General features: G+C 39.7%; 1 protein-coding gene across 1 annotated transcript; it reads right to left on the bottom strand.

The window, feature by feature from the left end:
* Positions 1-2,310: 2,310 nt before the first annotated feature.
* LOC147331501 (cytochrome c oxidase subunit FA4-like) lies at positions 2,311-11,295 on the bottom strand. Its single transcript, XM_086293873.1, has 4 exons — positions 11,078-11,295; positions 7,839-7,924; positions 5,423-5,486; positions 2,311-2,502 (listed from the first exon to the last, which is right to left on the bottom strand). The coding sequence occupies exons 1-4, from the start codon at positions 11,117-11,119 to the stop codon at positions 2,446-2,448; spliced, it is 249 nt and encodes an 82-aa protein (XP_086149999.1). The 5' UTR covers positions 11,120-11,295; the 3' UTR covers positions 2,311-2,445.
* Positions 11,296-16,868: the final 5,573 nt, after the last annotated feature.

Here is a 16,868-nt window from a genome sequence, read left to right as displayed (position 1 = left end):
CCTACGCGCCACGAGTGTGGTGGCGCCGCTTTGCTTTTGCTTTTGTTTGCCTGTGGGCGGAAATAAATCATTTGTTCCCTACCGTCTCGCTTCCGGGTTGGTTTCTGCACCTGTGTCCATCTTTGTTCCCTCGTGCCGCTGGGCCGTGACACACTGAGTTTTGAAGCCGTATGAATATACTAATTCAGCTCTATAGTCCTCCTTAAATAGCAGTGTTGCCTTGACTTCTGTTGAGTTTAGAAAATAGCTAAAAAGCAGTCAAGGAAAGCGTATTATTAGACTACGAGAGCTTAAAAATGATGTTTGTGAAGGAACAGGGTGCAGGTGATGTTTTTGAAAAGTCATATTTGAAGTAAATAAGGAGGGAGTGAATGGCATCAGAATAGATTATAAAAGGAAGCTTTTACTCCTAATTAGTAAGTTGTTTCATAGTGAGCTGCTCTCGCCTCTGTGTGTTAGTTTTATATTACCGCAAAGAGGCAGTGCAATCACGGCGACCTGTGAAGCTGTTCAGGTTGGGTAATAACTGTCCCCCCTGTGTGTGTCTGTGTGTGTGACCTTGCGATTATGCCCCAGTGTGATACTTTGGCCCAGCTGATTACCTGTCAGCAGGTTTTGTGCATCTGACACAAACACACACACAATACCCAGCAACAGACAATACCCACAGGGCAGGTCACCACATTGTTGGAGAAAGCATATTACTGTTTAAAAGCTGCACACACACAGACACACTCACATAAATGGACCCATGCAGGGTCTGGAACATAGATTGTCTATTAAGCAGTGTATTAGAAGAACCCAGGGGTCTGTCATCGAGACAGGTTGTGTGCCATTAGAGCGGGATTTTATGTTGTCAGGTGGCCAGTGATACTGAGCGAGGGCGCGCGCACATGTAGACTCACACAGACACACAACATTCATCATTCAATGAACTCTCCAAGAGGGGAGAATTGTGCCAGCAGGAGACATATTTGTAGAAACGAATGCTTCTGAGTGTCCTTTTCCTGCTCCATACCTTGAAAAAAAATGTGGTTTTGGTCTTTAAAAGACACGCAGTGATCAAACAGTTTTGTGTCTTTGGACGGCATCTTTCTGGGACAGAAACTTGGTTTAAGAGCTCAGTAACCCACACAAACATTAGTCTCTCATGATTGATTCTATTTCTGTCCTCTTTATCTGCAAGTTCATTTCTCAGCATGTGTCCATGTGTGGCTTACTCATCCAATCAGCCGCAGATTTGTGAGGTGATGAGCCTAATATTATTTTTTGTCTGGAGGTTGTTGTTTTTTTGTTTTTTTGTTTTTATAGAATATGAAAAAGTTCAATAGAAAAGTCAGCTACAAATATTAGAAGCTTATAGTGTATGTAACAATTTTACAAACCGTTTAATTAACACCAACAGCGTGAGTGGAATTCTGTGTTAAATTTTTCCTATATGCGGATGCTGTTCTTAAAATCTTCTGCTTAATAACTAAATAACTAACCCCGGACCTCTCCTCCTGCTGGCCACTAGAAAGAATGCAGGTTTAGGGCGCTCATGTCCACTGTTTCTTGTTTTTTCCATCTACTTTTGGCTCCATTGTTTCTCATCTATGAAACCCTGGTGCATAATAAAGTGTAAATTGCTCATCTGTTTATTATTATTATTTTTATTATTATTATAAATAATTCTTGTTGCCATCATAAGGTCTTTGTTTGACAGAAGCTCCCTATTGTTATTTGCGTGTGTGTGTTTTAAGTAGTAGGAAGTTGCTGATCCTGTGTTTTTTGGTGTGTTATTCCATTTCATGATGTGAAATACATCTGCATAAACACAATAAGCATGATGCAAAGCACTTGGTAAAAAAGAAGATAACAGCTTGGCATTATGTTACTTTACTTTATATCACATCATTAAGTTAGTGTGTTAGAAAGGTTAGAAGGCATGAAACACACACTTGCTTAATTGTTTATGTCTCAAGCATGTTTATGTTGTAATGCAGAGTAGGGTGAGAAGTCATGAAGCTGCACATATCAACATTGCAAATGTGTGATATGTGCAGCTTTGAGAAAATAGGCTGGATCACTTCCAGCCTCAGAGATGAATTTCAGAGTAAGACCCTGACCTTTGACCTCCTAGTTAAAGTGCCCTTACAAGAAAGAAAAATGATAAAACTATCACAGATTGATTCGTGCTTATTATTTAAGCCGTTTAAGAATAAAAAACTTAATGTTTATATTTAGAGTCCACTGAAAGATTTTTTTTAATGCTGTGTATGTCAGTTGGATAAACCAACACTTTTTATGACAACACTAAAAATCCAGTCATCTGTCTCATGTGATCTTTATTTATTTTTGTTCACAGTGTATATTAGAGAGCATCAGAAAGAAGTTTCACATCAGTGAGATAACAGCAGGAGGTCCTGCTAAACTTGGTGCCCCTGGAGTTGCCTGGAGGACCTTTTAGAAGTCAGGTCCCTCTTTTTTCAGGTTCTTGTAGTCTGTGTTGATGGCCACAAACTGCGGAAGGAAGGAGGAATACATTTAAATCTGTTTTGCTTAAATTAAATTCATCAGTGTCGTCTTTAGGATAGCATTTTACAAAAACAGAGGGGAATATAAAAACCAAAAAAAGCCTAGAACTTCTCACCCTCTAGTATAAACAAACACTACCATGTACTGTGACCTCTGTCTATTTTTTTTTCTTATATTTTCATCCCACTGATGCTTTTAGGACAACAGTTTGCTGTAGGGGTTGGCAGATTATTGCCCTGGCCAAATCATTTTTCTTTAAGTTTTGAGGCCGAGTTCCACATAAAGTAAATCAACTTAAAGGCATGGTTCTTTGAGAGGTGGGTATATCACAGCCAATCTGTGCTCTTGAGAAACATGTCTCTCCATTCCACTGTCCAATCAGAGTGCTGTGTAACCAATGAGCACTGCAGGTTACGTCACAGATAATAGAATAGAATAGAATTCAACTTTATTGTCATTGCACATGCACAGGTACAGGGCAACGAAATGCAGTTTGCATCCATCCAGAAGTGCTTTAGTGATATAGATATATTACAATATATATTAGCAATAATATAGTTATGTAAGTATATTACAGAAATGGGTCTATTATGTTATAATATACACGGTATGAAGTATGTTGTGAATATTCTATAACTATAAGTATGTACAGGCTGTAGTGAGTACAAGCTATGTACAGGCTATGAACAGGATATAAATATGAAAAACTATACAGAATATGAAATAAATATTCTGTATTTATAAATAAATAACTTTACAGAAATCTGAGATATACAGCTATACAGAAATGGGAACTATGCAAGATAAGCTCTGTGAAGCAGTTCTGGTGAGTGATCAGAAGCGGATATGTTTGTTTTTATTTTATTTTTTTTAAATTAAGGGTGTGAAACTCCCTTGACTTTCGTTCATGGGCTACATGCACCCCAACGCTGTCATTGTTGCTTGGATTTTTCTTCTACTTTCGACTGCTTCCTTTAGGGTTTGCTACAGTGAAGCATCTGCCTCCATCTCACAACATCTTTAGCATCCTCCTCTGTCACACCAATCCTCTGCTCTTCATTACATCCATGGATCTTCAATCTTCTCTGTGGTCTTTCTTTTTCTCCTGACTCGAAGCTCCGTCTTCAGTATCCTTTGTCTAATATACCCACCATCACCGCTCCGCATGATCAAACCATCTCAGCCTTGCCTCTGTAATTTTTGTCTCCAAACCACTCATCCTGTCCTTCTGATGTGCTCACACCTAATCTTGTCAAACCTCCCATCTCCAGTTTGGTCTCCTGTCTCTTTGTTAGTTCCTCCATCTCCATCGCCAAACCTTGCCTTTCACTTCTGCTGTCCTTCTGTACCAAATCCCAGCCTTATGCTCTTCTTCACCCACTCCACCCCATCTGCACTCTCTTCTTCACCTCTCATCTGCTGTCCTTTGCTTTGGATGGTTGACCACAGGTATTTAAACTCATGCACCTTCACTACCTCTGCTCCTTGCATTTTCAGTGTTACACCTGTTTCCTTCTCATTCTCACACATATTCTATCTTGCATCTTCTGACTTTAATTCCTCTTGTTTCCAGCGCATACCTTCATGTCTCCAGACTCTCTTCCAGCTGCTCCCTACCCTCACTACAATCATGAGGTCATCTTTAAACATCATAGTTCATGGGAACTCTGACCTGACCTCATCTGTCAACCTGTCCATCACCACTGCAAACAAAAATTAGCTAAGAGCCAGTACCTGATGTAATCCCACCCCCTAATTCCTGATGTGAAGCCATCTGTCACTACCACATATCTCACCACCATCTTTCTTTGCTCATACACATCCTGCACTGCCTTTTTGTCTCTGCATGATCTGGCAAACGTGGCTAATGTAGTATAAGAAAACTATAAAATAGACTTTGCAGCGAGACCTTTTCCTCAGATAAAATAAACAGTTTTGGCAACATAATCCATTCTTAACAACTTCGTCCAGAATAAAAAAAGTTTGCAGTTTTTACTGTAAATACCAATAAAATTTTGTGTTGTTCACCGAACACCGAAATGTTCATTCACTGCAAATTGATTTAAATTCCAAATATCAGTTATCATTCTCTGGATTATTAACTGCTACTGGCGTTGGCCCTGATAAAACTAATCGGTCGACCCTTAGTTTGCATATGCCATGGATAATAAATACTGTGCGAGTGCATGTGTGTGTCCTGCACGCTTCTCAGACCTCCAGCCGTGAAATCACTGGCAGTGATTATTTTCTCCACATGTATTTTTCTTGATTGGTCTGCCACTAAAACCCTCACCTCCCCCCTCATCCCTTCTCACTTCACCCTCCTCATTATGATCATTGTTTGGACTTCAGTAGAATTTCGATGCGAGACCTTTGCCTTCCTATCGAGAATTAAACATGCCATGCCCTGACCTTTTGTCTGCAGGGACTTTCATTCCACTAGCGTGCAACGCAGCCTTCAAGCCCCAAGAAAACACTCTTTTTCTCTGAAAAATATCATCCAAATGTTCTTTAGTGGGTCCTGTCAAGTGGCTGTTTTTCTGCTTTATTTTGGGTCAGTTTTGTTTATATTTTCTTTAGTTTGTTTAGAGCTCTGGCCTTGTTCAGAGGTAAGGCAAATTATTACCAACCACTAAAAGCTCCTGGTTCCATCTGCTTTAATTTGTTTTTGAGAGACACTTTGTTTTCCTTTGTTTGAGCAGATGTGAAGAAAGCCAGGAAGCAGCGTCATGTATTTGACATTTTGCCAGAACTGATTTGTCAGAATCTATTTTGGTCATTTTTAAGCTGATGATAAATGTGAGATTTTCAGTGAATGAGTGAAACAATGCCATTCTTGTCTAGATTACTATTCTGGCATGATTGGTGCAAATGTGGTCTTGGTGTGTGATGGGATTATAGTCACCTTGTATTGGTAGGTTGGGTCGAGCTTGCTCCAGGGCTCCGGGTTGTTGTTCTTATCCCAGAGGCTGCAAATGTGCAGAGATTCATGGCATGCAGGATAAAGAGGAGCAGGACAAAGGAGAAAAAAGACAGAACATAAGCATAAAGCAAGGCAGGTAAAGAGAAAAAGACTTAAACAAGGGTAACAGACCACGATGCAACAAATAACAAGGGAAAGAAAGACAGAGCAACAGAAGGACGGAGACAAAAGAAGATAAATATGTGGATGCCGAATGGAGACAGAAGTTGGGGGGAGAAGAGAGAGTGATTATGAGATAAGGTGAACTCATCCCAGTGACTTGGCAGTTCTCCTCTGTTCATTAACCAAAGTCTGGATTTCACAGCACTCCTCTGTGACTGTCCATCCCTCCTCCTCCTCCCCTCCGGCAACACGTCACACCGCCAAAGCACAAACAAAGAGACAGAGAGACCGATGGCAGAGAAAGCATATCTCCCCTCCTCGCTTTCCATTACCACCAACAGTAGTGTCTGCAGCTGGTGATGAGGTCAGGCTTTATGGCTGACCCTCAGAACAAGTGGGTTTGTGTAGCTCAAAGTAGGACACGAGCAGTGAACATTTACTGTATGTGAGCGGTCACCGAGTTCAGTGCGGTTAGTGCAGTTCTAAAACATGACAGTTTAATGCTGCTACCTGATTAAATTGTCTTATTCTTAGTGTTTACGCCTTGTTTTGATACTCGTATTGAAATCAGTGCATACTTACAGTTCTGTGTTTTCAGCACCACTCGGCAAAATATCCTTTTGGTTTTTAAAGTTGGAAATAAACACAAGCCATCCAGAAAATAGGCATTAACCATACAAAGTCGCTGCTTAAGAACTTGCTTTTTAGCAAATGCTCCTTTGTATTCAGCTGAGAGAGTTTGTAGTCTTGATTAAGGTAATTTCAGACAATTTTGTTCAATCACTTCAAGTTCTAAGATACTTTAAACTTGCATGGATAGCATGTTTAAACATGTGTGGCTGGATTTTAATGATGCTGAAGTGAGAACTTCTGTTTTGTTTAATAGGCCATGTTGTGTCATGAACTTTAATTGTCTAAGACTCATGTTAGAAGGAACTGGGCAGTTAGAGTTGAATTTGGGTCTTTTGTGGCTGTGACTAAGTGAAAGAATAAGAACTCTGGTCTTTGAACTTTGTTAATTTAGAGGCTGCATGAGGAGGGGCTCTTTAGGTCTGTTGGCCTACAGGTTTCATAGTTGTTAAAACCAAAGTAATTCCAAGTTTGACCAGCTCTCCAATGGTTGCAAGCTGATGGTGACTAGTTGGAAAAGTCAAAACTCCAACAACACTGGTCGTATGTAGAACAACTGTTTTACTTGACCAACAGATGGCTTGTGTCCTTCATCAGGATTGAAGATGACTCTGATCCTGGTATTTTAATCCACTATTCCTTCCAGCTGTGGAGTGTTTCCTCTGTGACACAAATTATTTGTTTTATTTGTCTACCCTTCAGACACTGATTTTTGTAATGATCATGTGGGATTTATCAGATTTTGGACTGTGAAAATTAAAAGCATGAAGACATTGTCAATCGTAGTTTGGCTTCAACAAGTAGCTGAGACGGGAGTAAATTTCAGCTACTGAATTGATTGTCATGAAATTTGGAGAAGCATGGGCAAAGATGGTACCTGGTTTTTTTCTTCTACTGTACCATTCTGCTGAGTGACTGTCTTCTGCTCGTCAAATACATTTCATTGCGATGTTGACCCTGTGCTAACTTGCATATGACAAGTAAAACTGAAAACTGAAAAAATGTTGTTTCTGATCTTTTATCACTTTATTTCAAATTGTGATATGGAACATTGGCTTTGGTAGAAGATGGACTCTGACTGTCTGACTATGTCGCAGTAATTTGGACCTAATTTTCAGATCCTTGGTGGTTAAGAACCTCTTTGTTGTTATCGCCACAATTTTTACCAATTTTTGAATACTTAGCTGACTGAATTATTCTCGAACTTTTTAGGGGTCTTACCAAATCCATAATGACTTTAAGAGAGTTCAGCAGCAGAAAGTAGTAGCGAATTAACATTTAAAGAGAAGCAGGGGTTACATTTGGTTCTTTTTACTTTAGAAATTAACACATCTATACAAGTGACATTGGGGTTCAGAGGTGATAGCGTTTTATGTATTCCATCCACTTGCTGACTCCAAATCTTTCTGATTTTATGTTTTAAAATAGAGTATGTCATGTCAGCAGAGACCCAGATCAAAACTGGGACCAGCTATTGAAACCAAACCGTCCAGGCAGTTTGATATCAAGCTTTAATCAGCCAACGTTTCAAAACCTGTAAACTCACACTAGCAATAGCAAAGTGGAAGAATCCTACGGTGTGCAGACAAACAATATGAAAACTTACGTGACATGCGGCCCTCTTGCCAGACGGATCAGGTAGAGAGAGGCCCCTGTGATGCCCAGAGTCATGAAGAAAAATTGAGGGATTAACTGAGGAAAGGACAGTAGAGGAGAGGAGGGTTGCATTAGTCCCAGAGCACAGAGACAGAAGGTGGTAAACAAACACATTCCATCAAGTGGTTGGCTGTGATATGTACCATGAACATACGCCCGTGTGAAATACACACACATATACTGGTAGTTGTTATTCCTGTTTTCCCTCTCCCTGCCCTCCTCCATATGCATGAGACCCAGGCCATGTGTGAGGCAGCTCACTGTCAGCCTGGGTTGAACGGGCAAGGACGCAGTGGAAGAGAGAGCTGCCGCGTCTCTGTGTGCCAGCCTCTCCTCCTATAACGCTATACCTGTCACAGTGAGTGACAGAAACACAAACACACACTGAGGCGGAGGCACACCTAACGCATACACTCACACAAATGTGCACAAAAATGAGCTTACACACCCAGTGGGTGCTCTCAGACGCACAGTCATGAATGTGTTTATGCAGACACATTTATCTGATATCCTGAGAGGTGATGATGATGGGATTTAAACATTTTAAAAAGTACATTAAGGGGAAGGGGGAGGAAATGTGATGTCATCCTAAACACCCAAAGCTTAGGTGTGACAATCCCTTCACCATGGCGCATCTATTTATCAGCACTACATAGGCATAACTTTCCTAATATTACTGTGTGATACTGTGTATACAAGATGGAGAGGGAGAGTCACACCACTGGCGAACAGCTGTTCGCAGCCCACACAGATCTAGTCAAGCTGTAGAGAGATGACAGTTTGATCAGGTTGAACTGAAGGATGTCTCTGCTCAGCTGTATCTCGACATCTGTCTTCTCTCTGATTGCGTTGCCACTTGCCTTGTTGTTGATTAGGAGAAAGTCTGGTGATGATAAAACTTTGATATTTTCTACTTTAAAGCATAGACTATATGATAGATAGACTTGGGAAGTTATTGCAGAAGTTCCTTTAAAAGGGCTTTAGTTAGCAGGATTTGACAGTTCTGGTTTCAAAATGAAGTGCCGTTGTATAAAAGTCTGAGAAAACGAATCCAGTGCTGACTCGATTTGTGATCTCAGTAAAGACTTTCATGGTTTCAGGTACTAGTTTTAAGTTTTAAATCCAAATATCAGTAGAATTGATACCAAAGCCGGCAGCCGGTATCATATTGATACTTTCTTTCTATCCTGCAAGTCCAGTATGTATCTCACAGAACTGTAAGAAATAAATCTTTTTGAAATGGAAAAACTATACCTATGTACTATGAAAAATGTCACAAAAAATATATTTTGTGTTGACTGTCACGCCTATTTTGTTTACAGCCTATAGAACATTTAAAGAACAGAAGACAGCCACATTAAAATTACAGGTCTCCCAAAAAAAAGTTTGAAAAGCTGAAAGATGTGTTTTGTTGTATCAACTAATTATTGCGGAAAGCAAAATTCACAGTGATTTAGTGGTCATTAAAGTGTGTTCAGCATTTGCAAATTGATGATGATTCCTCTCATAAATCATGACACACTGCTCTCCCCTACATAAGCTGCCTTTATAGTTTAACAGTATTGGTGTCATTCAAAATCAGGAGTGACATCACCGTGGCTACGCTCTCGTTTTCATTCAGAGCATTTTATAGACTTTTGGTCCTCATGTCCATGTGTCAAAATGAAGTTTGAATAGTTTTGCAGCCAGCAGTTAGTTAATACAAATGGTAATCTGCAGATTATTTTCCTGCTTGTGTTATTAATATTTTGTCTTAATTCATGTTAAATATCACCCAGAATCCAAGGTGCCAATTAACCAAATATCATAATAATTAAGAAATTATGCACTAACATGAAACTAGTCGTCTGCATGCGTTATCAATTAAGATTAAATGATTTCTCACCTTTCTTTATTATCCTTGTCAACACGTTGTCAAATGTGTTTCATCTTAATTATCTCCATATTTCTTGTTTGATCATCAATAGCCTGAAACCTAAAGATGCTGATTTGCATTTGTAAGCTAACGAGCTGAAACCAGTGAGTATTTCCAGTTTTGTTTTTTTTAATCACAACTGAGCGTCAGTAGGATTGTAGTCAGTTTTCATCAACTAAAACAGACTTTTTCCTTGTGTATCTAGCACATGTTGTCTTACTCGTGTACTGCACAGTGTGCCCACGCTGCATGTTTTTTGTTTGCTTTTTCTCCAAGTAAGATCTTGATGAACTTGGCATAACCTTGAAAAAAGGTTCACGCTGTGCGCTGCACACACACTGTATCTTACTGCAGATGCCTCGCTTAGATCATCACTGAAGCAGCAGCACATATAAACACAAACAAAGCAGGTCAGCTTTGATCGCTGACACTCAAACAAACACCAAGAAAATAATGAAGACTGTCGTGTGCCGGGAGCTGTCCAATCCCCGGGTGCTGATCTCTTCATGTCGAGCCACGCAGCAGAGGGTTTCACCTTTCACCATCAGCCTGACCGATATAGGAAATGTTTTATGCTCGCTGGGGTTCGATACTGACGCTGCCCTTATTACTTTTCTGGTGCACTGCCAAGCCAACAACGTCAATCCTCAAATTTGGGTCAGCCCAGCACAGCTTTGAAGCAGAAAAAAAGACAGCTTCTGTGTCTTTCTTCTGCTTTCATTTTATTATGTTGGTAAAGCAAATTAAGATGCCAGCGTAATTATACACTGCCACAGTACTTGTTTCAAACAAGTTGATCAGGAAAGGAGTTATAATTGTTGTAACAAAAGAATCCAGACTTTAAGGTCCACTTATTAGTTTTCTGAAGCTTTCTGTAATCTCTGAGCTGTCATTGTGAAATTGAAAGGGACTCAGTTACTAATTAATAACATTAGTATGTCTTGTAGACAGTATTTTACTGCATTTTTAAGACATAAGTTGTAGTTGCAAATTGGTATTCTAGTGCCACGCTTTAAGCTGCACAGTAACATATTGCTCTCAGCGGCGTCGAGGCAGTGTTGCACATTATTCATGCCATTTACACGGTTGGCTTCAAATGTATCTTCTTCTATCATTCTTCACTGTCATGTTTTCAGTTTTGTGTCTCTTTTTCAGTGACTTGCAGTTTAGAAGTGCAACTGTTAGCAAACACCAGTCTAAAATTACAGTCAGCTGTTTAGGCCTTGTTTATAAATCTCTGACTATATAAAAGATAAATGAATGACGGAACCTACCCCTGGATGTTTCTTCGCATGTTGAAACATGGTTTTAATCATCTTTATAAGTCTTCCACAAACAAATCCACCAAAAAAAAAGACAGTTAAAGGCTGATGAAGATATCCATATAAGAGACTCTCTATCTCTGCAGATTATTACAAAGAGGTGCTTGCTAGCTTAAGTACAGTATGTTGGCCAGTGTGGCGAAACCTGTTGCCAGTCTATCCCGTCTCTCCACCCCCCCACCCGCCCTCGTGTTGGATAAATGAGAGGGTCAGAGGCGAGTGGGAGGAGGGGAGCAGAGCGGGAGAGACAGTCCTAATCCACATAATGACATCTGTTGAGGACACTGTATGTTTCCACTGAGGCTCACTGAGTACTCTGTGTCCTAAAGTGTTTTGTTGTACAACAACAAAACTGCAGATTCTGAACACTGCAGATAGAGACATTTACCCAGACATTTCCTCCTGAAGGTGCAGCAGTAGTGTTGCTATAATAGATTCATGTTTAGACAGCACACCAACAATACAGCCATTGTGCTGGCTAGTTTCACAATGTATTGTCATTTCTGAAACGATGAGCCACTATTTTTATGGGTAGCCGTTACTCTTAAACTGTAAAATCATCCCTCGGTGGCCATAAAATTGTGCTGCTTTTGCAGAGCACCTTGTTCTGTGCGAAGAGGAGAGAAGAAACGGCAGAATCCAACACGTCCCTCGGGTCGAGACCTTTGTCCCGGACATGATAATGGCAATTGATTAGTCGGCGATGCAGCACTTGCAGACCTTACAGGTTTCTTAACAGCATTTTCCGACCTAATTTAATTAACATCAAAATGCTGTGCACTGCAAAATGTACAGGTCATTGCAATTACCTACTTAAGGTGCTATTTATCATGCGATACAGCAAAGTGGTTGCATTTTAAGCCACATTAGTGTCATTATTGTAATGCCAGACTAATATGTTGGTCAGTGGATCTACCACTATGCTACATAAAGAAGCATCTCAGCACTGTTTTATATCAGTTCTAACTTAGACCACCCTCATGAGGTTGGTTTGAGATGTCCGGATAATTAATTTTTTGATTTCGGTGAAATTTGATAGAAACATTCATAATTGCCAGATGATTTATTTTGAAATAGTATTTCTGGTCAACACAGAATTGAAAGGACAAGCATGAGTTTTTGTTCAGATGTTAACAGTAGGCCTGGATACACATTAGTTCATTCAGGCCTAAAAGGTAGCTTTCCCAAACACAGGTTAATTGCTGATTACTAAAACCTGGACTACGGAGTCTTGGACTTAAAACCACCTGTGCTAATCTGAATGAGCTGGACTGAGGTTGGACAGAGTTACACTCTAAAAGCTTAAAACCGTTTGGAACAGTAAAGGCAATGAAAACGATGGCACCGGATAAGCTCTGCTCTGAAAAAACTGTAGAAATCTATAGAATCTATGGGAAGAATTCATTGATTTCAGGTAACATTTGTTGGCTTCATCTTGTTACTTTTTTGTGAAATCGCTGAGATGGCATGATAGTAGAGGTCCTGCACATATGTTGAGGAAGAATATAACAATGAATTAAAAAAAACTGCTGCTGATTCATGAACAGTCTAAAACTGATGAAGGACCTACAAATAAGGAAAGAGAATCAGCAGCCTTGAAGAACATAACAGATGATGACGATGATGATCAGATCAGGCATCATACGCACTTACACTAAGTATATGAAAACTTTCAACTTTGAAAATAGAAAAAGAAAATGCAAACTTTCAGTTGCTCCTGTGTCATCTGATATGAAATATGTTCTACTTTTAACTAATTCTACAAAATCATCTCTGTATGCAACTCATTAATACATCTGGATTATCAGACTGCTGCCGCGGGAGCTTGGCATCCACACTGCTGATGGTAAAACAGCTGTTGTGATAATGACAATGCAGCATCTTTAACGAATAAGAACTCATTTAATCAAATTGCATAAAAATGTCAGGAAGAATTTGTCTGGCTGGTGATGCTCACTGATCGTCATTAATATAGTGCAAGTAACTCATTGATCTTCTTTGACAAATGACGTTAATCTAAAATTAAACTTAACTCCTGGAGGTTTAATTTAGTCCTGGAGTAGCTCCAATTTGTCTTCAGGAAATCTGTTTAAATAATCCAGGACTAGGTTAAGTCTAGGTAACGGATGTCAAACATAAGGCCTGGGGGCCGGAATCGGCCTGCATTGTAGAGAAACTGAGACTTTCTGTTTAAATTCTTTTTTTCTTCTTTTTCTGATATTAAAATATCTCAGGAATTAAATGTTTAGTTAAATGTCTTTATACTGACAGAAAGGGCAGCTTTACTGGTCCAGCCCTCTTATGATACTACTTCAAGCCACAACTAAGAAAGCTGGTTTAAGTGGCTTCTGATTTAACACCAGTCTGGGAAACCACCCCATTATTTATTTATTTTTCTTACTCAAGTCCAAGTACTCAAATTGAGCTCGATGGGCCCTTTGTCTCAGAATTAGCTGAATGCTTGCAGCATTGAAGGTTTTCTGAGCATTGGAAAACTCTTTTAATTAACCTATAGGATAAATATTATAGCTGCCGTACTTCACCAGCCACAGGGTTGTTCACCTGTCTTTTCACCCATTCATCTATGTGAATGTGATTTATCTTGAGGGGAATTTCTTCAAATGTAGATTTGTGGTGGACATGGGTCAGGGTAACTGAGACCTCAAAGCCATCCTGATTTTCTTTCTTATTTATATTATGTTTGAGACAAACATCCACTTGGACTCAAGGCTGGCCTGATGATAATTTGGTGGTTAAAGGTCAAGAACACTGTAACACACTATTCAAAAACATTTTTCTGTTCATTATTCATTAACTCAAGAACAGAATGAGAGTTGGAACCTGGTTGGAGGAAGAATACAGATGTTGTTATTATAGTTTTAATTCATCCTGAAATTCTGTATCAGTGCATCTAAAAGAAACAAGGATAACAGATCCTTCCATCCACGTGTCACGGCTCGGCTTGGACGCTGCATAATTTGCCCCCATTTCCTGAACTTTTAACATGTTTACTGCATCAAAGTTGTGAAATATCTGGGATTGATTTATGCTCTTGTGCTTTCGTCCTGGAGTCTTGTGAGTCACCCTAAGTTGTTTTACCTGATGCTTGTCAGTGGAAAAGAATGCTATTTCTGTATACCACATGACAAAGGTAATGGGTGCAATTTTTCACCCAGCAAGGATAGAGAGATTGATGAAGGTTGATGGGGAAGGAAAGGTGTTGAACAAAAAGATGTTGGGGGGGAAAATGAGATGCATTAAGACGAAAGAGGTGAGAGAAAAAGTCAATACATACTCCCCCTCCCTTATCAGTCTCTTCCATTGTTCCCCCTAACAGATTGCAAGCCGAGTGTTTATAATAAGAGGCAGACTGCAATATCCAAATGTTTCTCACTGGTGATATGTAGCTAAGAGAAAGGGTGGCTTTTAATGAGATTTTCTTTGTAAGAATGGATACAGTGGGATGGGTCTGACTCCAGTTTTGACCCTGCACAATGCTGGATGTGAATCTTGTGTCTGTATTTCTAGAAAAATGGCAAAAAGAAAAATTTATTTATGTAGAGAAATATACTGGCACATATCCATAAAGTTCTTCATAACATCTGCTGTCTATTTGTTGCAAAAATAAAAGGTTAAAGTCCCAGTCATAGAGGACTAGAGGTATGGGTAATCATGTGGCAACCAATCATCATGAGGGAAAAATATGTATTTCTTGACCAGTTGGCAAATGGTTGCTGAAAGACGATGGAAGCTCCTGTGTATTTTCCATGGAAGAGTCCAACTTTTCTGCAGCAACTGAGCTGTAGGGACTGTGAAAAGTGCAACACAAACTGGAAATGGAGAATTTTACCTTCAAAGCGAAAGTTGGAACTTTTTCTTTGAAAGCAAACGTTTTTTTGTTTGTTTGTTTTTTAAATGAGAAATCTCCAAGCGACCATAGCAAGGCGAACACAGTACGCTCTTTGCAACCTGGCAATGGACTGTGATCTCCAAGAATCGCATCCCTATCAGTCAGGGAATGTGCTTTTTTTTTTTTTTTTCCTCATGATTGGCAGTTGCCAGATTGGTGCTGATTGTTCTTGCTCATGTGACTGAGGCCCGAGATGCAAATCTACAGGCTACCCACCCACTACACTCAAATCACAAGGTGCCACTCCTCCATGTGTGGTGAGATAGATGTTAGACTGTCTTTTGTGCAGTATGTGCAGTAGATATAGATATACACTGGCTGGCTGGCCACGACATTAAAAACACTGACAGGTTAAGTGAAAAACATGAATCATTTCCACAAACCGCCAAACTTCGGCATAGCTGCACACTGACAGTAACTGCAGATAATCCCCCAGCGAGATAATGCCTTGCACCGTATCGCACAATCAGCTTAGGTATGGTTGGAGGAACCCAAGCAAAAAGTCCAAGACACTGACCCAGCCTACAAACTCCCATGGCCTAAAGGATTAACCAAAAACACCACACTAAGCTTCTTTGGAGTAAAGGGGTCCTACTCAACATTAACCAGATGGTTATAATGTTGTCGTCGAGCCGTGTATGTATGTGAATCATGTATATTAAAACAAGTATATATGTGCAATCAGTCTGGTTAGATATGAACCTGGAGCAAAAATGAAGCCATGCATCTGTTCAAATTTGAAGTGGAACATCTACAATGTCAAAAACAAATAAAAAAGAAAGTTTGTCATGTAATAAATTGTCCCATCATTTTACACATGGTTTAATACATTTGGAAACTCACTACTTTTCTCAGTGCTTTGCTCTTTCCACCTCTGCCTCTCACAAACAAACACACTTGGAGAAATACACACCATACTGCAGTAAGGTCATGTAACTTGACGCATGCTCGAAATCCACCTGGTGACCTGGCACACACTCAGAACCCCTATAAATTTTCAACATGTTTTCCTTTCATTTCTGAGTGTAGAGGGCAGTCATGAGTCACAAGTGTGACACGTTCAGGGAACGCGCGAGCCTTTTCCAAACTATAAGCCTGAACATGTACAAATAAGTGGCGACCCGTACATGTGATCCCTGCAGGATAGTGTCCGAATAATAGATGGCTGTGTTAGTGATTCCTCTCCTGTGATTGTAGCACATTATTGAACAGAGATTGACTGTGACACTGTTTATTTAAAAATTTGACCCATTTCTAGTACTGCAATGCCGCTATTGAATTTTACACATAGGAAAGTGAGGCAGACGCTCTTCTCTAATGCATATAATTGACATTGAATGTACTCTGTGATAATAATCTTAGCTTTCTAGTTTCATTTTGCAACTCTTTTCCCCTTAAAGCTCTCTCATGAATAATTGTAATTAACAGTGACTTTTTCCTGCTGTAATTTCTAAGGGTAAATATTCCTGACACTTTAGATTTTCAGCATGGTGCAGTGTCACATAGTTGTGTGAAACCCAAAAGAGAATTTCTGTTCTTTTCCACACTACAACAACACAAAGACATGGTGCACCGTAAGATGCTTTATGTTCCGGTGTCATATCTGGGGAAATTAAATTGGATATCAACCAAGAATGTTTGGCTGTCAGAATCATGCACCTAATCCTGTGTGCTTAGATAAAACATAATATGCACATCAAATATTACTTCTTATGGGGGCTAAGGATTACAGTTTCTTTGTCGGGGGGGAGGGGGGGGTGTCTTTCAGAAAAACCTGTAAAATCTATATTTGTTGGCTTTGAGGATCTACTACGCTGAAAAAGTAGCTTGGTT

This window comes from Aulonocara sp. 'chitande type north' Nkhata Bay, linkage group LG5 (genome assembly GCF_057382095.1).
Source record: "Aulonocara sp. 'chitande type north' Nkhata Bay isolate Kocher_YH1m ecotype deep benthic linkage group LG5, A_spYH_male_GT1.1, whole genome shotgun sequence".
Taxonomy (NCBI): domain Eukaryota; kingdom Metazoa; phylum Chordata; class Actinopteri; order Cichliformes; family Cichlidae; genus Aulonocara; species Aulonocara sp. 'chitande type north' Nkhata Bay.
The sequence above is the reverse complement of the archived record's forward strand: the minus strand, read 5'-3'. Positions and strand labels throughout refer to the sequence as shown.